We start from the raw sequence: 22546 nt of genomic DNA, 5'->3' as shown, positions 1-22546 counted from the left end.
ACAAAATTTGCAGTTAACTCTCTTAAAGCTTGCTAAAGTTGCAAAACAATGTAATAAGTGGGTGTTCGGTCCGAAGAGGTGGTTGGACAGTTATGTCCAAGAAAACATTATAAAATGCTTGTGATAGGTCAAATGGAAGTGTGCGGGTGAGTTAGAGGAAGAGTTTGAATGGAATAAACCAATAAGCCTCTAACTGTCACCAGCTTGCAGGTATTTGGTGGACAGCAGAGAGCAAAGTGTATCAATTTGATTGTAAATCTTTCATATACTGAGAAGGAGAGATTGATGAAAATGTAAGGCCACCGACAAATCAATTGTGTAACGTATTTTATTGAGAAAGGAATAAAAAGTTTGTTGTTTAGAATTCATTGACAGTTATTGGTTGCAGGCATGTTTCTTGTTGCTATTTGGCATTTTCCTCTATGTAAATGAATAGAATGAAGTATAACATGTATTTGGGATGATAATATGATGGATTAACTTTGTTTGGAATCCATTTTGAGCAGTGGATGTGATGTGGAGAAAGTTTGAATGGAATCATTTCAAAACTGTGATAAAACCCTCATGGAAAGGGTTGGTGTGAAAGGTTTGTGCATATCTTTGTTTCTAACCATTGAAAATTCACGGTCTCCTGGATTTTGGTAGTATTCTGGATATACTTTCATATGAATTTGGTTTGAGACCAAAAGGTTTTGTGTTCTGGGAGAAAGATGTTGCCCTAGGCAGACTGGACATGCACGTTTCTTGTTTTCTATGATAGTAAAATTGGTCTCTGTGCAGAGCTCATATCTCTTTACTTAACCGTATTACAATAATAGATAAGACGTCTATTATTAGTTAATGGTTATCTTGTAAATATCTTTAGCTTTAGTTTGCTTTCTCTGCAATAGAATGTTTCTATTCTTTACGATCGTTTCCTAAGGAAACATCATCTCTTCCTTTTGTATAAATTGACCTTTCGGTCTCTGTTATTAATAAGCAAGTATTTACCAATTACCTTGTAATATGGTATCAGAGCTAAATACTTAAATTTTTTCGGAAAAATTTATAATTTCTTCTTGAAATTATTTGTTTAAATTTTTCCAAAATTATTTCAGCTAATTTCTCCAAAACCCACCTAGGGTTTTTCTGCTTGGAGAAATTCCTGAATTACGGGTCTGCAAATCGCGTGGAAATCGTGGCCATTTTTTGAAGACTCGCGTTTTTGGGGTGAAAATCTGCATGTTTCTGTATCAAATCTTCATGCTCTTAGCCGTCTCAGTCTGTCATCGTGCTCTGGGAAGCAGATTCGACCATTTTTCATCAAGAAATCTGAAGTTTTTTCAAGCTTTTTTCAGCTAGGGCCGTTTTTTTTCGAAACCCTAATTTTTGGGGTCGAAATTTTTTTTTGTTTGCAGATTCTTGGTGGGTTTTTCGAGAGCTCAACTGGGTTGTCGTCCGTTTTTTCTGGGTGCCTCGATTTTTGTGCCTCAATTTTCGAGCCAGCGGATTCAAAAAACGACAGCAGATTCCTTCTGGGTTTTTCGAGCTCTCTTTTGGGTCATTTTTTGATTTTTCTGGGTCTTCCGTATTTTTGCCTCGAAGAACGTGCCTTCATAGATTTTCACAGTTTTTCATTGAAAAACGTGCCATGGCATCTCTGACAAATATTCTGCTCGAGCATAATTCCAAATTCAATGGTCGCAATTATGGAACCTGGAAGCAACGCATCATCGCAATCTTCGAATATCGAAACACCGATCAACTTGTTCTGGGTGTTAAGCAGCGTCCGACTTCTCCGGGTCCTGATCAAGATACATGGGATTTGAACAATCGAGAGGCAGTAATGCTTCTCAAACTCTCCGTAGCTGATGACCAGCTTTCTCAGATTCCATCCGGCAAGACAGCGGCCGAAATCTGGACACATCTAAAAGGTCTTCATGAGACTTCCGACAAGAGCAGAGCCTTCTTTCTGAAAAACACTCTGTTTTCTATTGTCATGGATGAGCGCACCTCGCTCCAGGCACACCTGAATCGGATTCAGGAAATCCGTGATCAGTTACTTGCCATCGGTCGCAAGATGGAGGAAGAGGATATTGTGGTAATCACTCTTCGGAGTTTACCAAATTCTTATGAGCATTTTATCGAGACTCTCAACATCACATCTACTGGTGTTGATCTAAAGTTCACTGATCTCTGCACCCTGCTACTTCAGCAAGATCGGTGGAAACAACAGTTCGGTAGCAGCTCCAGTTCCACCTCCACTGAGCAAGCCTTTGCTGCGAAATCCTTTCAGAAGGATAAGTTCCACCTCCACTGAGCAAGCCTTTGCTGCGAAATCCTTTCAGAAGGATAAGGGCAAGTTTCAGCAACCATCTCAGCAGAAGTCTTCTGCTCCAGCATCCGATGGTACCAAAAAGAAGAACATTCAATGCAACTATTGCCACAAGTATGGTCATATGAAGGTTGCATGTTGGAAACGCTTAGCTGCCCAGTCTAAGCAATCAGGTTCGCAACCCAAAGCGAACAATGCAGAGCACACTGAGCAGGTGGAATCTGCCTTTTATGCCTTCATGGCTAAAAGACCTGCAGATCATGTACAGTCATCTGCCTGGTACATTGATTCAGGTGCCTCTCGACATTTCACTCATCGCAGAGACTGGTTTACTGACTACCAGCCTTATTCAGATTCTGTTATCTTTGGTGGTGGAGAAGAGTACACGGTTGTTGGTAAAGGCAACATTCAAATTCAGTCTGTTGGGAGGAAGCTCATATTCCTTGATGTGTACTACGTTCCAGGGATGGAACTAAATCTACTCTCGGTCAGTCAGTTGCTGCGACATTCTCCACACTTGGCAGTCACCTTCAGTTCACATCAGTGCACCATCATTGATCGGGCGACTAAGTCTACTATTGCAGTTGGTCTTGAGGATCATGGTCTTTTCAGACTTACTGATTCTGGTGATTCTCAGGACTTAGCTATGGCTGCTCGGCGATCTTCCATCAGCTCACTTTGGCATCAGCGATATGGGCACTTAAATGTGCATTATCTCTCACAACTTGCTCGGGATGAGCTTGTTCTTGGTTTGCCAGAGATTCAAACCCAACACCTTGGAGTTTGTGACGCATGTCAGGCTGGGAAGCAACATCGCACACCTTTCCCCAGTGGCGATTCTTGGCGAGCTTCTCAAGTACTTCAGCTTGTTCATGCTGATATTTGCGGCCCTATGGCCACTCCTTCTGTTCTTGGGTACAAGTATTTTCTGTTGTTTGTAGATGATTTCAGTAGAAAAATGTGGGTGTATTTCCTTAAAAAGAAATCTGATGCATTTATTGTATTTCAGAAGTTTAAACCCTTAGTTGAAAAAGAGTCTGGGAAATCTATTATTACTCTTAGATCAGACAATGGGGGGGAATTTTGTTCTAATGTTTTCTCCAGCTTCTTGGATACACATGGCATCCAACGCCAGTTCACCACACCCCACACGCCACAACAGAACAGTGTAGTTGAACGTCGGAACAGGACAATCACCGAGATGGCTCGTTCCATGCTCGAACACAGACATGTTCCGAAGCGTTTTTGGGCAGAAGCAGTTAACACTGCAGTTTATCTGTTGAACCGGTCACCCACAGTGGCGGTCAAAGGTAAAACTCCGGAAGAGGCCTGGTCAGGTCGCAAGCCTAGAATCAGTCACCTGAAGGTTTTTGGCTCTCTTGCTTTTGTTTGGATCCCTGATGCTTCACGCACCAAGTTGGATGCCAAGAGTCAGAAACTGATGCTTGTTGGATATAGCAGTCTTCACAAAGCCTACCGCCTTATTGATGTTGAGACATCTCGTCTCATATACAGCGGCGACGTAGTCTTTGATGAGCAGCGAGGACCATTCATGCCTGTTTCTCCTGTTCCTGATCCAGCAGACCAGCCTATGCAGGTTCATGATTTGGGAGTTCGGCTTCCATTAGGTCCACCTGATGGGAGGGCTCCAGTAGCTCCTACAGCTCCAGTCCTGCCAGTGATACCTGTACAGCCACCTCCAGCTTCTCCTGCAGGATCACCTCGTTTTGAAGATGCTTCACCTGAGTTTGATCCAAATTCTTCTGATCAGGATCCTGCTGATCAAGCATCTCCTAGTACTACTGTTGGTCATTCTCCTCTCCGGCCTAAGTGGTGGGCTAAGACACTTGCTGATCTTCATGATGATGAGCTCATTGATGGGAGAACTACTCGAAAAAAGAGCAAAACTATAGATTCTGTTAACTTTGCTCTTATGGCCAACATTCACAGTGTGTTTGAACCTCAAACATATTCCGAGGCTAAAGGAATTCCAGAGTGGGAACAGGCCATGCAATCTGAACACCAGAGCCTGCTGAAGAACAACACTTGGGTCCTTTTTGATCTTCCCCCAGGGAAGAAACCCATTAGTTGCAAATGGGTCTACAAAATCAAATACAAATCAGATGGTACTGTGGATAAGTACAAAGCTCGTTTAGTGGCAAAGGGCTTTTCTCAGCGTCAGGGCATTGATTATGAGGAGACCTTTGCTCCTACTGCAAAGATGAGCACCATCAGATTAGTCCTAGCCATGGCAGCACAGTTTGGCTGGAAGGTCCATCAGATGGACGTAAAGAGTGCTTTCCTGAATGGTGATCTCCATGAAGAGGTCTACATGACGCAGCCTCCTGGTTTCAAGGTTGCTGGTAAAGACCATCAGGTTCTCAGATTGGTAAAAGCTCTCTATGGTTTGAAGCAGGCCCCTCGGGCATGGTACATCAAGATTGATACGTACCTCAGTGATCAAGGCTTCAAGAGGAGTTCTTCAGACTCAAATCTGTACATCAAGACTACTGACAGTGACATCATCCTTCTGATTATCTATGTGGATGATCTGATCATCACTGGCAGTTCGGCATCTTTGATTCAGGGAATCAAACAACACTTATGCCAGTCTTTTGATATGACTGACCTTGGGCTCATGCATTATTGCTTAGGTGTTGAAGTTTGGCAACAGTGTTCTGGTATATTCATCTCTCAGTCCAAATATGCTAGAGCCTTGTTAGACAAATTCCGAATGCAGGATTGCAAACCTGCATCTACACCTATGGAGAAAGGTCTCAAGTTATCAGCCAAGTCTGATTCTCCTTCCGTTGATGATACTACGTATAGGCAACTAGTAGGCAGCCTCATCTACCTATCTGCTACTAGGCCTGATATCAGCTTCGCAGTCAGCTATATTTCACGCTTTATGACAGCTCCTAAGGCTGATCATTGGATGGCAGCAAAGCGTGTGCTTCGTTATGTGAAAGGCACTTCTGATTATGGACTTCTGTATTCTCGGAGTTCTAATCCTAAACTCAGTGGGTTCACAGATTCAGATTGGGCAGGCTCTATTGACGATAAAAAGTCAACATCTGGATATGTGTTCAGTTTGGGATCCGGTGCAGTCACATGGACCAGCAAGAAGCAGCAGGTAGTTTCTCTCTCTTCTACAGAGGCTGAATATAGAGGGACTGTTAAGGCAGGATGTGAAGCTGTCTGGCTTCGTCGGATGCTTGGGGATATGCAGATGTCACCAGTAGGACCGACTACTCTGTTTGTTGATAACGAAGGCGTTATCAAGTTAGCACGAAATCCAGTCTTCCATGAACGAACCAAGCATGTGGATGTTCATTGTCATTACATACGACAGCTGGTTGAAGACGGGACTATAGATCTGCAGTTTTTTCCTACCTCAGATCAGACTGCAGACATTCTCACCAAGCCTCTTGGTCCTGATAAGTTTGTCAAATTCAGAGGACAGCTTGGTGTGTTAGATAGATTAACCATTGAGGGAGGGTATTACAATAATAGATAAGACGCCTATTATTAGTTAATGGTTATCTTGTAAATATCTTTAGCTTTAGTATGCTTTCGTTTTTGCTTTCTCTGGAATAGAATGTTTTTATTCTTTACGATCGTTTCCTAAGGAAACATCATCTCTTCCTTTTGTATAAATTGACCTTTCGGTCTCTGTTATTAATAAGCAAGTATTTACCAATTACCTTGTAATAAACCGTTGGATCTTGGTGATTTTGGAATATGTTGTTGGAAACCTAGTTATTTCAATCCTCACCATCACTGGAGCGATATTCCAAATGTTTTCTGGTTTGTGAGGTATGAGCAACAGAGTAAAGGGTTATCAAAACTGTCACAGCCAGGACAGTTGTAGAGAAGAAGTGAAGTTTGGTTGTTTTGCGAAGGTTAAATGAAGATTGTTACAATTCAAGGACAGTGGAAATGAAGTGTTTTATTGTATAGATTTGTTTATTTGATCAATGTACTGATGGTTTCTATTTGTAACACAGTCAATGTACATGCCTAATGTTACAGAGGTCTCACAAGTTGGAAGTTGCTATTATCATGAACATGTTGCAGGTATGGGACAGATTTGAAAAATGTTTGGAAGCATGAATTTGATGAATCTTTGGAGGATCAAAGATTGATGTTGAGGGCTTGAAGGTGAGCTTGTTGTTGAATTGATTAACATCGTGTTATGCGATCGAAGGATGTTGAATCATTTGGTGCTTGGGAAACAATGATGTTTGTGTTCATTGAAGGCTGTTGATTGGTGAAACAGTGTGTGATCAGGACTCTGATGGAGGAGTCAAAGTACAGCGGTAATATGTTCTTGAATATGTTGATGTCTTGAGAGCAATATTGCTATGATTCCTAGACTGATCCTAATATGATTTATAATGTGATGTAACATGTGGAACATGATACTTGGAGATTGATTATGAAATAAGTATGAATAAGTGGATTGCCAAAGGTGTATTGGGTCGAGGACTATGACGTTGCTTTATGAAATGTTGTTTGGCTATTGGTTTGTGTTTGTATCCTACAAGGGATAGGAACTTAAAGTTGTTTGGATGTTTATGAAAATGTTATTGGTGACTTATAATCGCTCTGAAGTGTTGTTGATCTGTTGGAGTGAAGGTTGGATCAAGAGGATCCTACAAGGTTAGAAGGTTTTGGTGGATGAGCTGCATCATTAGCAAAAATCATAAATTAGATAACAAATTTAACTTCTGATTTCTACTACAGTGTGAAAGAGAATTATATTAAGAGAGTGAAAGGGAAATTATATATGATGGAGGAAGTGACTGCAAAGTTCAACGTAATAAATTTTGAATTGAATAGCTCAAGGCAGAGTAACAGAAAATGCTTTTGTAATATTAGATCTAAAAATACCATAAGTGATATTGAAATGTTCTCATTGATAACTTTTTTCCTTTAGATAATAAAAACATGGCAGTACAAAAGAAGGTAGCAACTATTTGAGCTACAATTTAGAGATTATTATACATGGAAGTTTTCCTTGCTTATATGTATAAGTGAATGACGAAGTTTAAAACATTGATGGACTTTGAGTTGAGAATTTGAGAAATTTTAGGTGCAGCTTTCAATGAAAAATCAAAGCACAAGGAACATTTCCGTTCAATGTGACGGTTGCTGCTGGAATCTATCCAGATTATTAAAGAGAATATATGAGGCTTGTGTCTAGAGAGATCAAGATAATCTTACTATACTAGGGCATAAATTCTCTCAAGGCATGAATTGGTTTGCCTAATACCTATTTAGCATGCATGCAATGCTATGTTATACGTCTACAGTATTCACATACTGCTTTTGCAATCCTTACAGGCCTTTTGAACCTCCATGTATATGACGAGCTTAAATGGAATGTAGTTCCCTAACAATTACAGGACATGCATTTAGGTTGTGAATTTCAGAAATTAACGAAGCATTATGCTTGTAGAATATATAAGAATTTTAAATATAGTGAAAGCAATCATTCATTTTTTTGAAAATATTGCTACAGCTCATTTTTTCAGCACTATGAGCTTATTTTTATCTTTTTGGTAGGAACTATTTTGCTTTTGATTCCACATTGTTTATATACTTTTGCTTCGCACTTGATCACACAGTTTTTGCTACCTTGCCCACATCGTTTTAAAACTTGATGGCTAGTGTCAAATTGAAACTCCAAGTTATCACACTTTCTAAACCATAGTTGGAAAACTCTCACTCGGCAACAACTTGCCAAGTGCCAAAGAGTTTATTTGGGGAAAAATGACCAGTTTTTCAAAAAAACTCAAGAAAAATTCGGGAACCTAAAAAACCACTAAAATTTAATTAAAACGCACAAATGAAAACTGGTGAAGAAAAAATGTAATATTTTGGCCTATATCCCTGGCCTGTGCACGTGGGTGAGTTGTTTGCTAAAACTCACCAAAAACTTTGCCATTAATTGACAAGTTTTTTCAAACTGCCGAGTTTTTGAAATGGCAAATTTTTGGCGGAAAAATTCGCATGGCAAAAATACTTGGTGATTTTTGACTAATCACAGATTACTCTGCTTTTTTGCCAGCTATGATTGAAACATCCACCTTAGTATTATTGTTGATAATAGAAAAATTACTTTTGTTGAATAGTCTGAATAGCAAGAATTTTAAGAAAACAAACCTCTTTACGTTCATGTCCAGCCAATCGAGCGTCAATGCCAGTTCAGTTTGGTCTGGGTTTCTATATTTAGTTTTGGCAAGTACCATTGTAATGTTCAAACATGTTCAAAAAGTTAAACAGAAGCCTTAGTATTTATGATTACTATTTCTACATTGTGTCTTTGGATTTATATCTATGGAAACCATTACAACAAGCCTAAGGCAAATGATTACTGTGTGGAATTCTGAGAAAAAACAGAATAGCTCTTAACCATTCCATGTTAATGCCCTTAACATCAAGCATAGAAGTATAACAAAGAATGTGTTGCTATTTTAGTGTCTTTAACATCTATTGACTATTAGTAATTTACCTCCATCCACTCCATTCAAGGTTTCCTACCTATAATTTGCCTCAGCAAAATGAACGAAAAACCCGAGTAAGTAGCAATTTTGCGTGGTTAGGGTATCATGACAGGTTGGTGGACAGTAAATGCATTTCCCAATATTTTTGATTTTCACCATTTGTTTATTATTTAAAACCTTTAAAAATTGTTCAAAATAACAATTGATGTAATTGGGATCTTTACCCACAAAATCATTTGTATTGGAGATTTTTTAAAAGTCACGAAATTTTTTATTTTTCAGATTTATGCTTCTCAGGTATTTATAATTAATCATTCAGTCCCCTTTTGAAAGGGGTTCCTTTTCACTTTTAAGTATTTATAGCCAAAGAGTGTCCAAAGAAAACCAACAAACAACACATTGGGACAAAATTCAAAACAAGTATACAACCAACACCTCACAGAGAATTTTTTTTTTGTGAGATAAAAGGTTAATATTGCACAAAGAGCAATATGTGGAGCTTTTCCTAGAAGCGTTTTGATTAGCAACTGGAGATCTCCCAAGTTGTAATGTCCCCATTGGTTGCCAAAATCAGAATTTCGGGGATTAGCCTAATATTGGATCCTAGTAGGCTAATGAGGATGGTTAGAGGGTCTTTTGAGGATTGATTCATCTGCAACATTCAATGATTTATGGATTTGGCCTTCGTTTGATGTCATTTGGACTCCATTTTCCATACTTACTATGTATAGTAAGTCAGGGGTAATAGGGATGGACCCTCTCTATTTTTAGAAAGTGTATTTGGTCACATGGGGAATTAAGAGGAGAGATTCCTATTTCAGATGGCATGGCAATTAGACAAGTATTTCAAGAGATATTAAAGTTAAAGTGACTTAAGTGATTTATTTAAATATTTTAATGTTATAAAGCTAAGTTGCCAGTTTGGATTCCGGTACGGATGCGGGTTTGAGATTCGGGTTCGAAATTTGTCAAATATTTTTTGGGCTTGGATTCGGATTCGTGTTTTGGGTTCATCCATACAAAAACATATGTTTTTTAAAAATATGTATGTGTGTATATATATGCAATAAAAAATAAATCCATACTCAAATCTGCTAATAGTAAAGGAACATAGCAAAATACACCACCAAATCTATGTTTCGGTTCAATAGGACATTAATCACACCATTTAGCACTACATACAACTTGATACACTTGCTTGGTCACATGCATGGAACATATTTCCATATCATGGGGACAGTTTGAGAATGAAAGGAATTGTTAAAAGATAAGTGCAGTTATCTGAATTTTTATTTTATATTGGTTAGAGCATTTCTAACCAGGCTATATCAAAAGGTGATACAAATTTGAAGTCCCAGATTCAAACATATCACATCTTTTTAAAGACATTCCTCTATAACCATCAATTTAGATGTCACCTATCGTCAGTTTGGATTTCCTTTATAAGCAAGTTTTCATTTTCAAAGATAAATGCATAAATGACATATAAACATCTTTTTTGGTATTTTTAGTGGTCACAATAAGGTTGAGAGGTCAAAAAACTCTTTAAAAAGTCTAAAAAAATGTTCCAAGATCAAATTCAGCCCAGGTTTAGACAATTATTTCTTCCAAATTTGCTGCAAATTCTGCCTGGGTTCATCTGACAGAATTTGCAGCAAATTCACAGCTCTGCAAGAGAATTTGACAAGGACCAGACTTTGTACAGAATTGAACCAGACTTTGAGGGTTGCTGGAGAGAATCTGGTAACTTAGTTATAAAGTAATAAAGTAACTTAAGTGACTAAAAGATGAAATTGGCCTTTAATCCCATATTACCTAGTTGTTTGTGTCTTCCCTCATATTGAGGTTATACAAGCGTGGAGCTACATTGGGATTGACATCATGAATATATGTTATTATTCAAATCTTAAATGGTTGCTTAAATGTGACTGTGCCTTCTTGAGGACGAAACCCCGTAGGAAGTTCAGGAATCTGGACGTAGCCCCAGGATTCCTTGTGAGAACTGTGTCAGGTTCTGGAAAATAGGTGGATAGTGTATTTGCTTCAAGACAGGATCTTATGATAGCCGTGAGGCATACTGAAGGAGTGGCTGCTCACTAACTTGGAAGAAGCACAGGATCATGAATCACACGAGGTGCAAAAAGGTGGAGTGTGAGGTATCAGACACAGCCCGACAGTCCCTCTTTACACATGAGTTTTGCAGTTTAGTAGACGAGTAGTGCTTTTGTGCAGGAAGTCGACACTTATAACACTACAACAGTTATATTCGAGTAAGTGAAGGTGAAGCCGAGCTTAATAGTTGTGTTTGCTGGTACTGAAGATACTGCAGAGTAGAAACAGGTACAGACTCTGCATATTGGTAGCAAGCGCATCTCCATCTAGCTGGAGTGACACCAGTAGGGTGACTCAATTATCATTGCTTACGTCAACTTTGAAATGAGGACCCCACACCAGCGGCAGGGCATAAATGCATAGAAACCATTAGTCTGCGGTTAAAACCAGGTGCCATCCTCTCACCTCGCTTTCATTCTATCGAAATCTGTATCAGTATTGTCTTAAGGTTAGAAATATCTGTATGGGTATGCTGGCTAATGCAAATCCAGTCTTGGACCTTAGATATGGGATGAGTTTGTCTTAAGCATTGATTGCAGATTGTGAACTCTGAATGGTTCAAAACTGTCACTATTGCATTATATTTCTGTTATATCTACTGGTTTCCACCATACTGAAGGTTTAAAATATTAGAACAAATCTGTGGTTTACCATTTCTAGTAACAAGATATACATTTCAGAACTGTTCTGTGTACTGCTGTACTGGTTTGACATATTTCAGTTGTATCCGAGCTTAATACCTGGGTTACATGTCAACTGTTTGACGAAATTCTGCTAGTCCAAGTTTGAGTTCTTTTATCAGAACAAGCAGGGATTCTTACACAAGTAAACATTGCCATTCTCACCTGAAGCGTCCGAAGCCTAAGAAGATTGCAGACCCATCTGAGTCCTTCATATCCAAGTTTATTGCAGAATAGGATTAACAAAACCCTTAAAATGCTAATGGATCATATTTAACCTTTGGGGCCATTGAGGGGTCAAAGGGAAGTTAAACTTACAAAAGTAGGGGGATCAAGAGGTGATCTAGTAGATTTAGGAGAGGGCTGCAACAATTTTTTTGTCCAAAGAGCTAGATATCAATCCGAAAGTGCCTCCAAAATCACCCTAGTTTGATGAAGTTTTAACCGCATCAAAGTATGAAGGAGAAAGCTAAGTAGTGGACTTCTTCACAGGACTTGTTTTGAAAATGCTAGTTTGTAGAGGACCAATCAAGAAGCAAAAATAAGAGTGTTTAGCCCTGCTAATATAGTGGCTAGGACAGCATCTTTCCACTAGGTGGGAGAAGATTTCTTGTTCTTTTGTTGGGAAGGGTAGTCCCTAGTGATATGACAATTGGAGAAGTGTGGATAAGTCAACAATTGAAACATTATCTTTTCATAATGCAAAGGTTGAGACCAAACCCTCTTACTGAATTGTGCCTTTGTCTCCTCAAGAAGACCATTTGAAAAATCCATTTCAACTGATTTGTACAAATTTCATTAAATACCTAGATAATGTTTTAGGAGAGGAAATGAATAAACTTGTCCAATGCATCACCTATAGATTTAAGTTTGCTATGTGCTAGAAATGGGGTGGTAGACTGGGAAGCCACACCCAAATTGACACAACAGCAATGGAGACAGTGGAACTATGGATATCCACATACCATTCTTAATACTTAGCAGTGGAGATCTCCAATGCGAATTATCCCCCTTGAAAAGGGCCTGCTGATCTTCATGTGTAACATAGGCGACTATAAAAATCACTATGTGCTTTGGCAATGTACAAAGCACCTTTGAAAGCTAGGCATGGCCAAAGGTTTTGAAGCTTACACAGTAACTCAACTATGGAATAATTGATAATGTTGTATGACTGAGAGCTGCCATCATAATGCTGGATGATTTATCAACAATCTATGGCCATAGCCAGTTGCAAGGTGACAAAGTATCAACAAGTTTAAGTGGGGTGTTGGCACATTGTTGCCATCCTTTGAGTAACCATCCCAAACATATCAAAAAATGGAGTGCGTGCAATGCAGAACCTAGGCTCTCTAGGGCCTTTGCTATAGAATTGGCCAAGGAGATTAGAGTTTCAGAAGCTATCTCAGAGTCTCAACGAGTTCCAATAGTTTCAATGTTATTTTTTATCTATATAATATTATAATAACAATAACATAGCAAAATAAATGAATATTCATACTAACTGATATTTAGATTACAAAATTGCAGATGTTGGAACTGGCTATTGAAGCTTATTTGTTGAATGTTTTATAGATTAAACTGAGAGCTAAAGTAGTAAAGAATTTTTTTATCAGAGGTATTTGAAGCTGTAATACTAAATTGACCATCCTTTCCAGATTGACATTCAGATATTGACATTAGCTTGAATGAAAATTGCAAAAAAATTCTAGTCATGAGTTTGAGATGGTAGTAAATAATTTATATTTGATTTATTTTCTGTCTGTTTTATGAAATTGTAACTGAAATACCATAAAAAAGGAAAATCCAACATGTTCCAGGTAACAATACAAGTATCATAATAACATCTTTGCTTTCTATATAATGTGATCATTTTGACTTTAGGGTGAATTTTCCATTAAGTTGGATAAATTTCAGCTGTAAGTATTTTTACAATGTATTTCTTCGCACAGGTGTACAAGAGCAGATCAATCTTCTGTGACAAACCGTCTTTATTATCTGCACAATGGTAGTGCAAATCTTGGATTTTCGTAAGTGCTGTAGCAGGGGAGTTCCTATTTTCATAAATCTTTTTGTGAGGTTGAATTTGGTCGTATATCCTCTGATATCTTATTTATGTCTTTTCAGGATGAGAAGGCGTGAATTTCTTATTCCTGTGGGCATAATATTAAAGGTACTCCTGTTTTCTATGTGTTATGTTTAATGGTAGTTATCAATGATAAAAGAAGATTGCAGATACAAGAAATTTACAGGTAATTCATGTTACCATGATCTGGAGTCTGAAGTTGTTTGCATAGACAAGTTCAACTTTGAAGGAAGCTGGAGAAAAGAGTTATATCTGTTTTGTTGTAAAATGTACTTTCTGAAATTCACAAATTTCAACTTTAAAGTTCTTCCATGACCTGTATCTGTTTTGTTTAGGTACATCACTGCTTGTTTAATTTACCTTTTGTTTGCATTTCCTTTGCCACCACAGGTGTCTTTCCCTGGTTCCAAGGGGATTCAAACTTTGCTAGTTTGAGGCTGCCATTTATGTTATATGAATTTTTCAAGTTTTTTCATTGGTTGAGAAATGCTTGTCACATTTGATTCTAGTGTGAGTGTAACATCCCATCTTGCTTGTCGTCTGTAAGTCCTGATTTTTGAGTTAAAATTTTTTCTTCTTCTCTGATAATGGCAATGAAATTAAGAACATGTAAAGAATATAAACTAGAATGGAATGCGCAGGAATTAATTGCAATAATAGACTGTAAATTTCTGGTTTAAATTTACTTCAATACTTAAAAACATCTATGCCTGGTACAGGTTCGGGTTCCCTCTGAGACAGCCAATGGCATAAGCTATTGATTTTATCACTGTCTAATAACCAATCTGCAACAGCAGATCCTATTGTCTGATCTGCATTTGGTGATACTCTCTAAACCCTGCATCCAGCTGAATGAATGAATCAATTGGCCCAAGGATGGCACGGTAGGCTTGGTTGTTGGCAGATATGTTTATAAAATGCACCAATAACCTGATCTGAAGTTTGCTGTTACAAATTTTCCCTCTACAAATATCCTGATCGACTGATAACACCAAAAGACGATGCCAATCTGCTTAATGGTGTATTTTGAATGGATTCAACCTCCAAGAAATATTAAATTCTCATCCGACCTAATCTTCAGGCAATTTTTGTTCACTGAAACTCTTCCTTAGAGCTCAATTCCAATCACTCTGTGAAAATGAATGCTTGAACGATGAAATGAAACCTCCAAATGTTGTTGTATTGATCAAAATCTGGACTTACCATGAATTCCCCTATTTTAAATTAATCAAACCTGGACTTCCTATGAATTTCTCCACATGAATTGATCAAATTCCAAACTTACTTACTATGAAGTGCCCCACTCAAATTGATCAAAATCCGGACTAAATGAATTTTGCTACCTAAATTTATCAAAATCTGGACATAGCATGAAATTCACCTCTATAAATGACATTTTCTTGAAAAATTCCAAGTGTTGAGAGTTTATCCAAACATGGGTTGATTTTCCCCTCCTAGAATTCAGGGATAAAAGGTGTGAATGAAGAGTCCAAATGCAAGGCAATTTCCCCCTTTTACATTTATACTTGGTCAAATTTTGGGGCTCAAAGTATGGATTGTCCTAATTTAATGTTAGTTTAGTTTCAGTCAGATAAAACTCACTAAAGATATATACACACACACACACACACAAACTTTATTATATATATTATATATGTGATATTTATATATATACAAATATATATATGTGTGTTAAATAACAAACTATTATAGTAAATACTAGTGAATAGACATATTCTGTGAATGGACATGTCTATCCATATTTCATCTAATATAAGAGAAATGGTTGTCATTTTCAAAGTACATACAAAACATGGCAGTGCAATTACATCTGCAAGCGATCCTCAAAAATAACATGGTATTAGAGTCAGGTTTTAGATGTAAATCAGATTGAAGGAGTTGACAGTGGCTATCCAAATCAATGAACAAAGGGTGATTTGTTGATTCAGCAAAATGACTGGTCAGCAAACAAAACATTGATCGATTGCTTGATGTGACTTCTGAAGAGATACAATAAAGGAATGACGGGGATATAGACGAATACTTGAAGTCTTAGAAGTCTGTCCAGATGCATGTTAAAGATTAGCAAGTTGTATGCATGACTTGGTTTCTGTCAAAGATTCATACGGACCAGAACGATTATCTTCCACCATTATTGAGGCTACTTGCGCTTTAATATATATGCTGCGAAAGTCTTTGGTGATATTAAATTATTGCTGAGGCAGCGATTGTGATAACTCAGAAATAATGGAGTCATTACCACAGGCTAGAACACAAGTCTTTAAATGATCTAATGGGACGGAACAATAATAGGAATACATAAATGCCATACCCTGCCGTACATAGGAGCATATGTAAGGGGAATACATAAAATATAAGTCCATGCACGACCAGGTCAACCACACCACATCTGCGAGGTACCCCTGAAAATGATACATGTAAAGTGCCACCTATTTATAAGAAGCCAAATAAATATTGCAAAGTAGAATGAGTCAAAGCGATCCAGTTTTGGAAATTAATGAAAATACTAGTCTAATTCATATTCATTGATTGACGTATTCCAAGTGATGCAAATTGCAGAGGAGGTTGTGTATTGCAAACGTGGTAATGAATGGTCAACAAACACGAAGTGTTGTACTACCGCCATGCATACAAAGGGACCCATCTCGTAGGTAAAGTGGTGAACGAGGCAGAGTTTATAAATAAACAAGTTATCTTACATAATACGAACACGTGTTTCAAAGAAATATTCTACTATTCCCTTCAAACATAAATACAACCAAGGTACGCAGAATTATGTGAATCTTTATCATTATTTAATAACCTAAATGGTTAATACTATTTTAAATTTCTAATATTCTCATGAGGAATATAACTGGAATGAAATTAAAATATGATTATAAATATTGGATAGAGTTATTAATAAATAATGTCATCTTGAATAGAGTAATTATCTTATTCTAAAGGAACAACACTACACTATTATGATTATTTCGAATATCTGATTATTCCTAGTATTATTATTCTTGAATATTATATCAGTCTTTCTTTTTGTAAACTATAAGAGCTAGTTGCCTTGATCTTTTCCCCCGAGAATATTATTGTAGGAAAAGGGAGTTTGATTTCAGACTCAGAGGGAGTTCGACACCTCTTCAAAGGTAACATTGGATGAGCAGTTATGAAGATTGATATTCAGAGGGAGTCTGAAAGCCCATGTGTGTGACTGCATGGTTTTAATGGGCCTGCCCTTTGTGTACATCATGAGGAAGTGACGACTTCTAAATGATTATCACGTGTATTTGAAAAAGTTATTGAAAGGTGACAATCTTACAATGACTTAGTTTTTTATTATGATGGATATCTTACGATTTCTATGTAGATCATGATAGATTATAATTTGCATTGTGGATGTTCATATGTTAAGCATTGTGAGAATGTGCGTGCACATACCTTATGAACATTTTGAGTACGTGGTGAATGTTATGCAAATTGATGTTTAGGAGGCCATTACACAGAGTACTTGGTGAATATCACATGACTTGACATTCAGGAGGCCATTACTCACAATACTTGGTGAATATCTTGCAACTCTAAATTCTGGAGGCCATTGTTCAAAGAGCACATGGTCAATGTCATATGAGATGACATTCAAAAGCTCATTACTCCCAATATCGTTACTCAAAGCATTTGGTGAATATAATTTGTTGATATTCTGGAGGTCAATACTCATGTATCAAAATGTTGAATATCTTCTAATCAAAGATATTACATAGAGGTATTATATTGTCCTGTGCTTATCCTCCCTAACTCTAACTAAGAGGGAGTGTTAATGTTAGTGTAGTCTTAGTTGAATAAAACTCACTAACTAAAACTACAATATATATATATATATATATATATATATATATATATATATGAGATACATATTTAATTAAATAAATGAGATATATTACACATATATAATATATTATATATATTATATGTGTGATATTTATATATACAAATATATGTGTTAAATAACAAATAAATAACAAACTATTATATTAAATACTAATGAATAAACATGTCTCATGAAGGGACATGTCTATCCATATTTCATCTAATATAAGAGAGATAGCCGTCATTTGGAAATTACATACTGAACATGGCAGTGTAATTACATTTGTAAGCAATCCAAAAAAAATAACAGATGTATAGATTTATCCAGAGACAAGTCAATTTTCCCCTTTGAGGTGACTAAGGATGATGAATTTTTTTCTAAGTATGGGAGCTAGTTATCCCTACATGGTTGAATTTCCCCACTTGAGAAAGTAAAGGACAAAGTCCTTTTAAGGATTTGTCTTTGCATATATCATTTTTCCCTACTTGGAGAAGGAGAAATGAAGTATGGATATCCCCTTTGAATATGTGGATTCTCCTTTAGAGTGATAAAAGGTGAATCAATTTTTTTGCAAGATCACATATGGATTGATTTTCCCATTTAGTGTTTAAAAAAAAAAGAAAAAAAAAAGGGCAAATATCAATGTAACTCGAGAATGTGTCCCACCTAAAATACCCACTTCTTGGGATGCACGAGGGACTTGAGATGACATTTTGACGTCCCCGACAGGGCCACCAAATGACCATTGTTCTACCAAAAGTGCGGGGCGTCATGGCGTCCTTGGAAGGGATAGGGGGACGCCTAGGGGACCCCTGTCATGACAGATAGATAAAGTGCATTTCAAAAAACATTTTTTATTTGTTTTGTGGGTTCAATTCTTGTCGTAGGGGTATGTTGGGTCCATCTCTTGTAGTTTGTACTTGTTTTTTGTATCATGCAATTGAATGTAGTCATCTTTATGATTAGATACTCATACTTTTGATATCTGTTATATAATATTAAATAGAACTCTTCCATTTTCAGACTGGAGTATGTAAATTTTTATTGTTAAATGTTCAATGTTCAATGTAATGTTCAAGTATTTAGTAATTCTAATTTACGATTTAACAATTAGTGTTTTAGTGTTCACATCATTATGTCTTATATTGTTATACATTTTCTCATAAGCATCCCCAACCATCTTGAAATTGAGGCACCTCTGTCCCTCCTACCCTAAAATTCTTTAATATAGAAATCTGAAATTTATTATTTTGTTTTTGTCCCTTGAGACCATACTAACTTTGAGCTTTGTACTTGGAATCATGTCCAATCAAAGGCAGGGATAGTTATAAAGAAAATAAAGGAAGCTGGAAGATAAGTATAAGTTCAAAGCCAAGGATAGAAATGAAGCAAGACTAGCCTGAAGTGGTCAAGATTAAAGGAAGGGATCACTTCAAGATAGTGTGCTTCAAAGCTAGGACAAAGAAAAGAGAATTTAAGGGTCGAGTTGAAGGAATTATCCTTGGTGGTCCACCCACCAATGAAATTGGTGGTGGGGGTGAATTAGTATATTGCGGATAACTTCAAATCTTCTCAAATCTTACCTCACACCGGTATGCTGAAATTGAGAACTACAACTTAACTGATTAGGATTAAGCAAAAAAAAATCAAATCATAAATGACATGACATAATGCACAAATTTATCTTGTGGGAACTCGACTAGGGTGAAAAGCACAGTGTGTGAGACAATCCTCACAAAGCTTGCACTCTTCTAGAGTGCACTCTGTCAAGAGCTTATCTTTGTCAAAAGATTACAATGACACTGTCAAGTGCCACCTTGTCAAGAGATTTGGTATAGACATGTGAGAGTCTTTGTTGGGTTAAGAGTAGCCTAGTTAGAGGACTTAGAACACAATATAATGTGTCGCCCTGTTAGGGGATTTGATACAAAGAACTTGTTAGAGTGCACCCTTGATGGGATTTGTTGTTGTAATGATAAGAGAACAACACTAAGATTGACCTATACAAAGTAGCTACTTCACTTAGCTTGATGTAGATCACTTTTATGCTCTTGGACCGGTCTGCAACTTGCTTTGCTCTTCCTTGGCTTTGCGACTCAGACATAATCATTTTTGTGCTTGGCTTTGCTAACTTTAAGACACTTTGTCTCTGTGTTGTTTGGCTCATTGGATCTCTCCAACAATCCCTTTTGTTCACACTCTGCACTTGTCTTGTTATGCTTCATCTCTATCTAGAGATTATAGTCAGCTCAACTCTCTTGCAAATTTTCTTCCCAATCTGCTATCTAAGTTGTTCTTTCAAAATGAAAGTCTTTTCATCTAATCTTTTCTTGCTCTACTACAAACCCTAATTTGAGAATAAGAATTTGAATTCTCCTGCCTATGTTTAACTTGTACTCCTATCACTGCCATGCACTATTCATGTCATACGTACCTTATACAAATTGAAGTCGCAGAAGTTATATGATTTTGATAGCTTGTTCTGTTGGAAAATACTCAAATTTGAATTCTTTTGTCTCTCCTTGATGTGACGGTACCAACTCCATTAATTGAGATGTCAAGTGCAATCCACCTACTTCGTGATGTGTCACTCATGTGTTTCTTGCCTCTGTACTTCATCTAGCTGACTTGGCCCCAGTCTGTCTTCGTGATTATCAATCAAACCATCTCATATGCTTTTTTGACTTCTTACTTCACGTGCTCACGTACTTAGCCAATTTGTCTCAGTGTGAATGTCCTCTGATTTTCTTTGCCTATCATGTTCTTACCCTATCTCTGGTCATATGTAGACAGGAGATGTACTCATGTGTTCACACTACCTCACTGGTCACACTGTTGCGTTGGTTCATACTTTGTCTTGGTCTTTGACATCAGTGACAACTAGATCATAATTGGTCACACTGGTAAGCTCCATTGATTTTGTTCCTTATTTTTGACAGTTATGCCAACAATCTCCCCCTTTGGCATTTATGACAACACTTAGCAAATTTAACACTTAGATGCTGATAATTGTCCCTTATCACATCTATTATTGACTACTTCATACTTAGCAAATAAGATCATGACTTTATCTTGTTTTGTTCTTGTTCCACATCTCGCCCCTGGATGATGCCACATGCTACAAGTTCGCTGCTTGTCATTTTTGCATTGCCTGTCTCTATGCTCATTTTTTTGTTCTTCCTCTTTCTGCTTCTTTCTTTTCTTGATTTCATCCTTGGTTACTTCTCCCCTTCCTTCGTCCATATTCTTCTTCTTTCTTCTTTTTACTTATCCCATAGTGCGTCTCTCCTTTGCTCAACTTCACTAGCTTAACTACTCTTCCTTTGACAACAATGCCAAAGGTGCACATCATGTCTCTATAATTGCTCCCCCTGTGGAGTAGTCCCACATTTTTCATCAACCCATTTCATGATTGATCCATTGGAAATCATGGATTGATGCTTTATCCTTCTATTCTACATTAGACTTGATAGGGGTAACACCCCTAACATTTCTCTAATATACTCAAAGGTATCTTTCTGAAGAGCTTTTCCAAAGATATCTGCCAGTTGTTCTTTGGTTGGTACATACTCCAACCCTTTCTCTTGCACTTGCTCCTTGAGAAAATGATATTTGATTGATATGCTCTTTGTCTTTGAGTGCATAACTGGGTTCTTTGTTATGTTTATTGCACTCGTGTTGTCACAGTTGATGACCATTGGTTCCTCTACCTTTTCTCGAATTCCCTCAAATAGTGTTTTGATAGAAACAACCTGAGTGCAATTTACAATTGCTGCTACATACTTTGCTTTTGCTGTTGATTGAGATATATAGTTCTTCTTTTTGCTGGTCCAAGTCACTAATCTTCATCCAAGGAAGAATGCACCTCTAGTCGTGCTCTTTCTGTCATCTATGTTTCCTGCCTAGTCAGCATCAGTGAAAACATTGAGCTCAAGTTTAGCCTTGTGAGGATACCATAGAGCATACTATTTTGTACACTTAAGGTATCAGAAGATCCCTTTCACAACAACTAAGTGTGATTCCTTAGGATTGGTTAAGAATCTAGCCACTAGCTCGACAACTTGTGCAATGTCCGGTCTACTGTGTACTACATACTGAAGTTTACCTATCGTAGATTGGTAAAGAGTTTCATTTACCTCCGTGCTCTCATCCTCCTTTGACAATTTACAGCTGGTCCCTATTGGAGTTACTACTGGTTTGACCTCCTCCGAACTGGTTTAGGCTACCTATCACCATGATTCCTCATACTGTCTCTACATTGTGCACAATATTGATGTAGAGAGAAATCATCTCTAACATGCTCTAGAAGGCTTGACCACACATCACTAGCTACCATAGCAACATTCTAAAACTCTATGGGCTCAAGTGTGTCAACTAGTGGTGGCTTCTCTCTGGACAACAAATGGGTCTGCACAAGTCCGTCAATTGTCCATGTATGTGTCCTAGCATGCAAAGGAGAGTCAAATGCACCCTCCTCGAAGATGAAGGTTGATTGCTCCCACGGGACTTGCCCCCCACCCACTCCCCTAAAATGCTAGTTTCCAAGTCCCTAGCTGTGTCGCCTATCACATGTCGGTCAACCACTAATCACCGCTTGAGGCTCGACCTCTTGAGTGATGAGTAGAGGCCTCCCTTCAGTACATTTTGTACTTATTTTGATATCATGCTACTCCTTTCAGTGTTTTACTTCTTAATAGTCTAATACATCTTTTCATAACTAGCATTTAAGTCTATAGGCATAGTATATATACCCCCTCCCCTCTGCCATCACCAAATTGAGGCCTCTTTGTTCCCCCAGTCTCGAAAACATGCCCCCCCATTCTAGTCTCCTCCTATTCTTGACAGTGGTGTATCTATGCCTACACTTGATATTGACATGTCTTGCCTATCACACTTGTCACTGTTGACATGCCTATCCCTAGAACAATCCAAATCCAATTAGTCAAGGGTTTCTCTTATCCACTCTAA

General features: G+C 37.6%; 1 protein-coding gene across 2 annotated transcripts in view; it reads left to right on the top strand.

The window, feature by feature from the left end:
• NRPA2 (nuclear RNA polymerase A2) overlaps positions 1-22546 on the top strand; it is a 294138-nt gene that overhangs the window by 61934 nt on the left and 209658 nt on the right. For both annotated transcript variants that reach the window (XM_089830051.1, XM_089830050.1), the window contains exons 7-8: positions 13565-13642; positions 13740-13785. In XM_089830051.1, the coding sequence (XP_089686177.1) occupies positions 13565-13642; positions 13740-13785 (124 nt within the window). The remainder of the gene's footprint in view (positions 1-13564; positions 13643-13739; positions 13786-22546) is intronic.

This window comes from Cupressus sempervirens, chromosome 5 (genome assembly GCF_028749045.1).
Source record: "Cupressus sempervirens isolate cs-2001-9-10 chromosome 5, ASM2874904v1, whole genome shotgun sequence".
NCBI classification, from domain to species: domain Eukaryota; kingdom Viridiplantae; phylum Streptophyta; class Pinopsida; order Cupressales; family Cupressaceae; genus Cupressus; species Cupressus sempervirens.
Note: the sequence above shows the minus strand (reverse complement) of the source record. Positions and strands in the feature narration are given on the sequence as shown.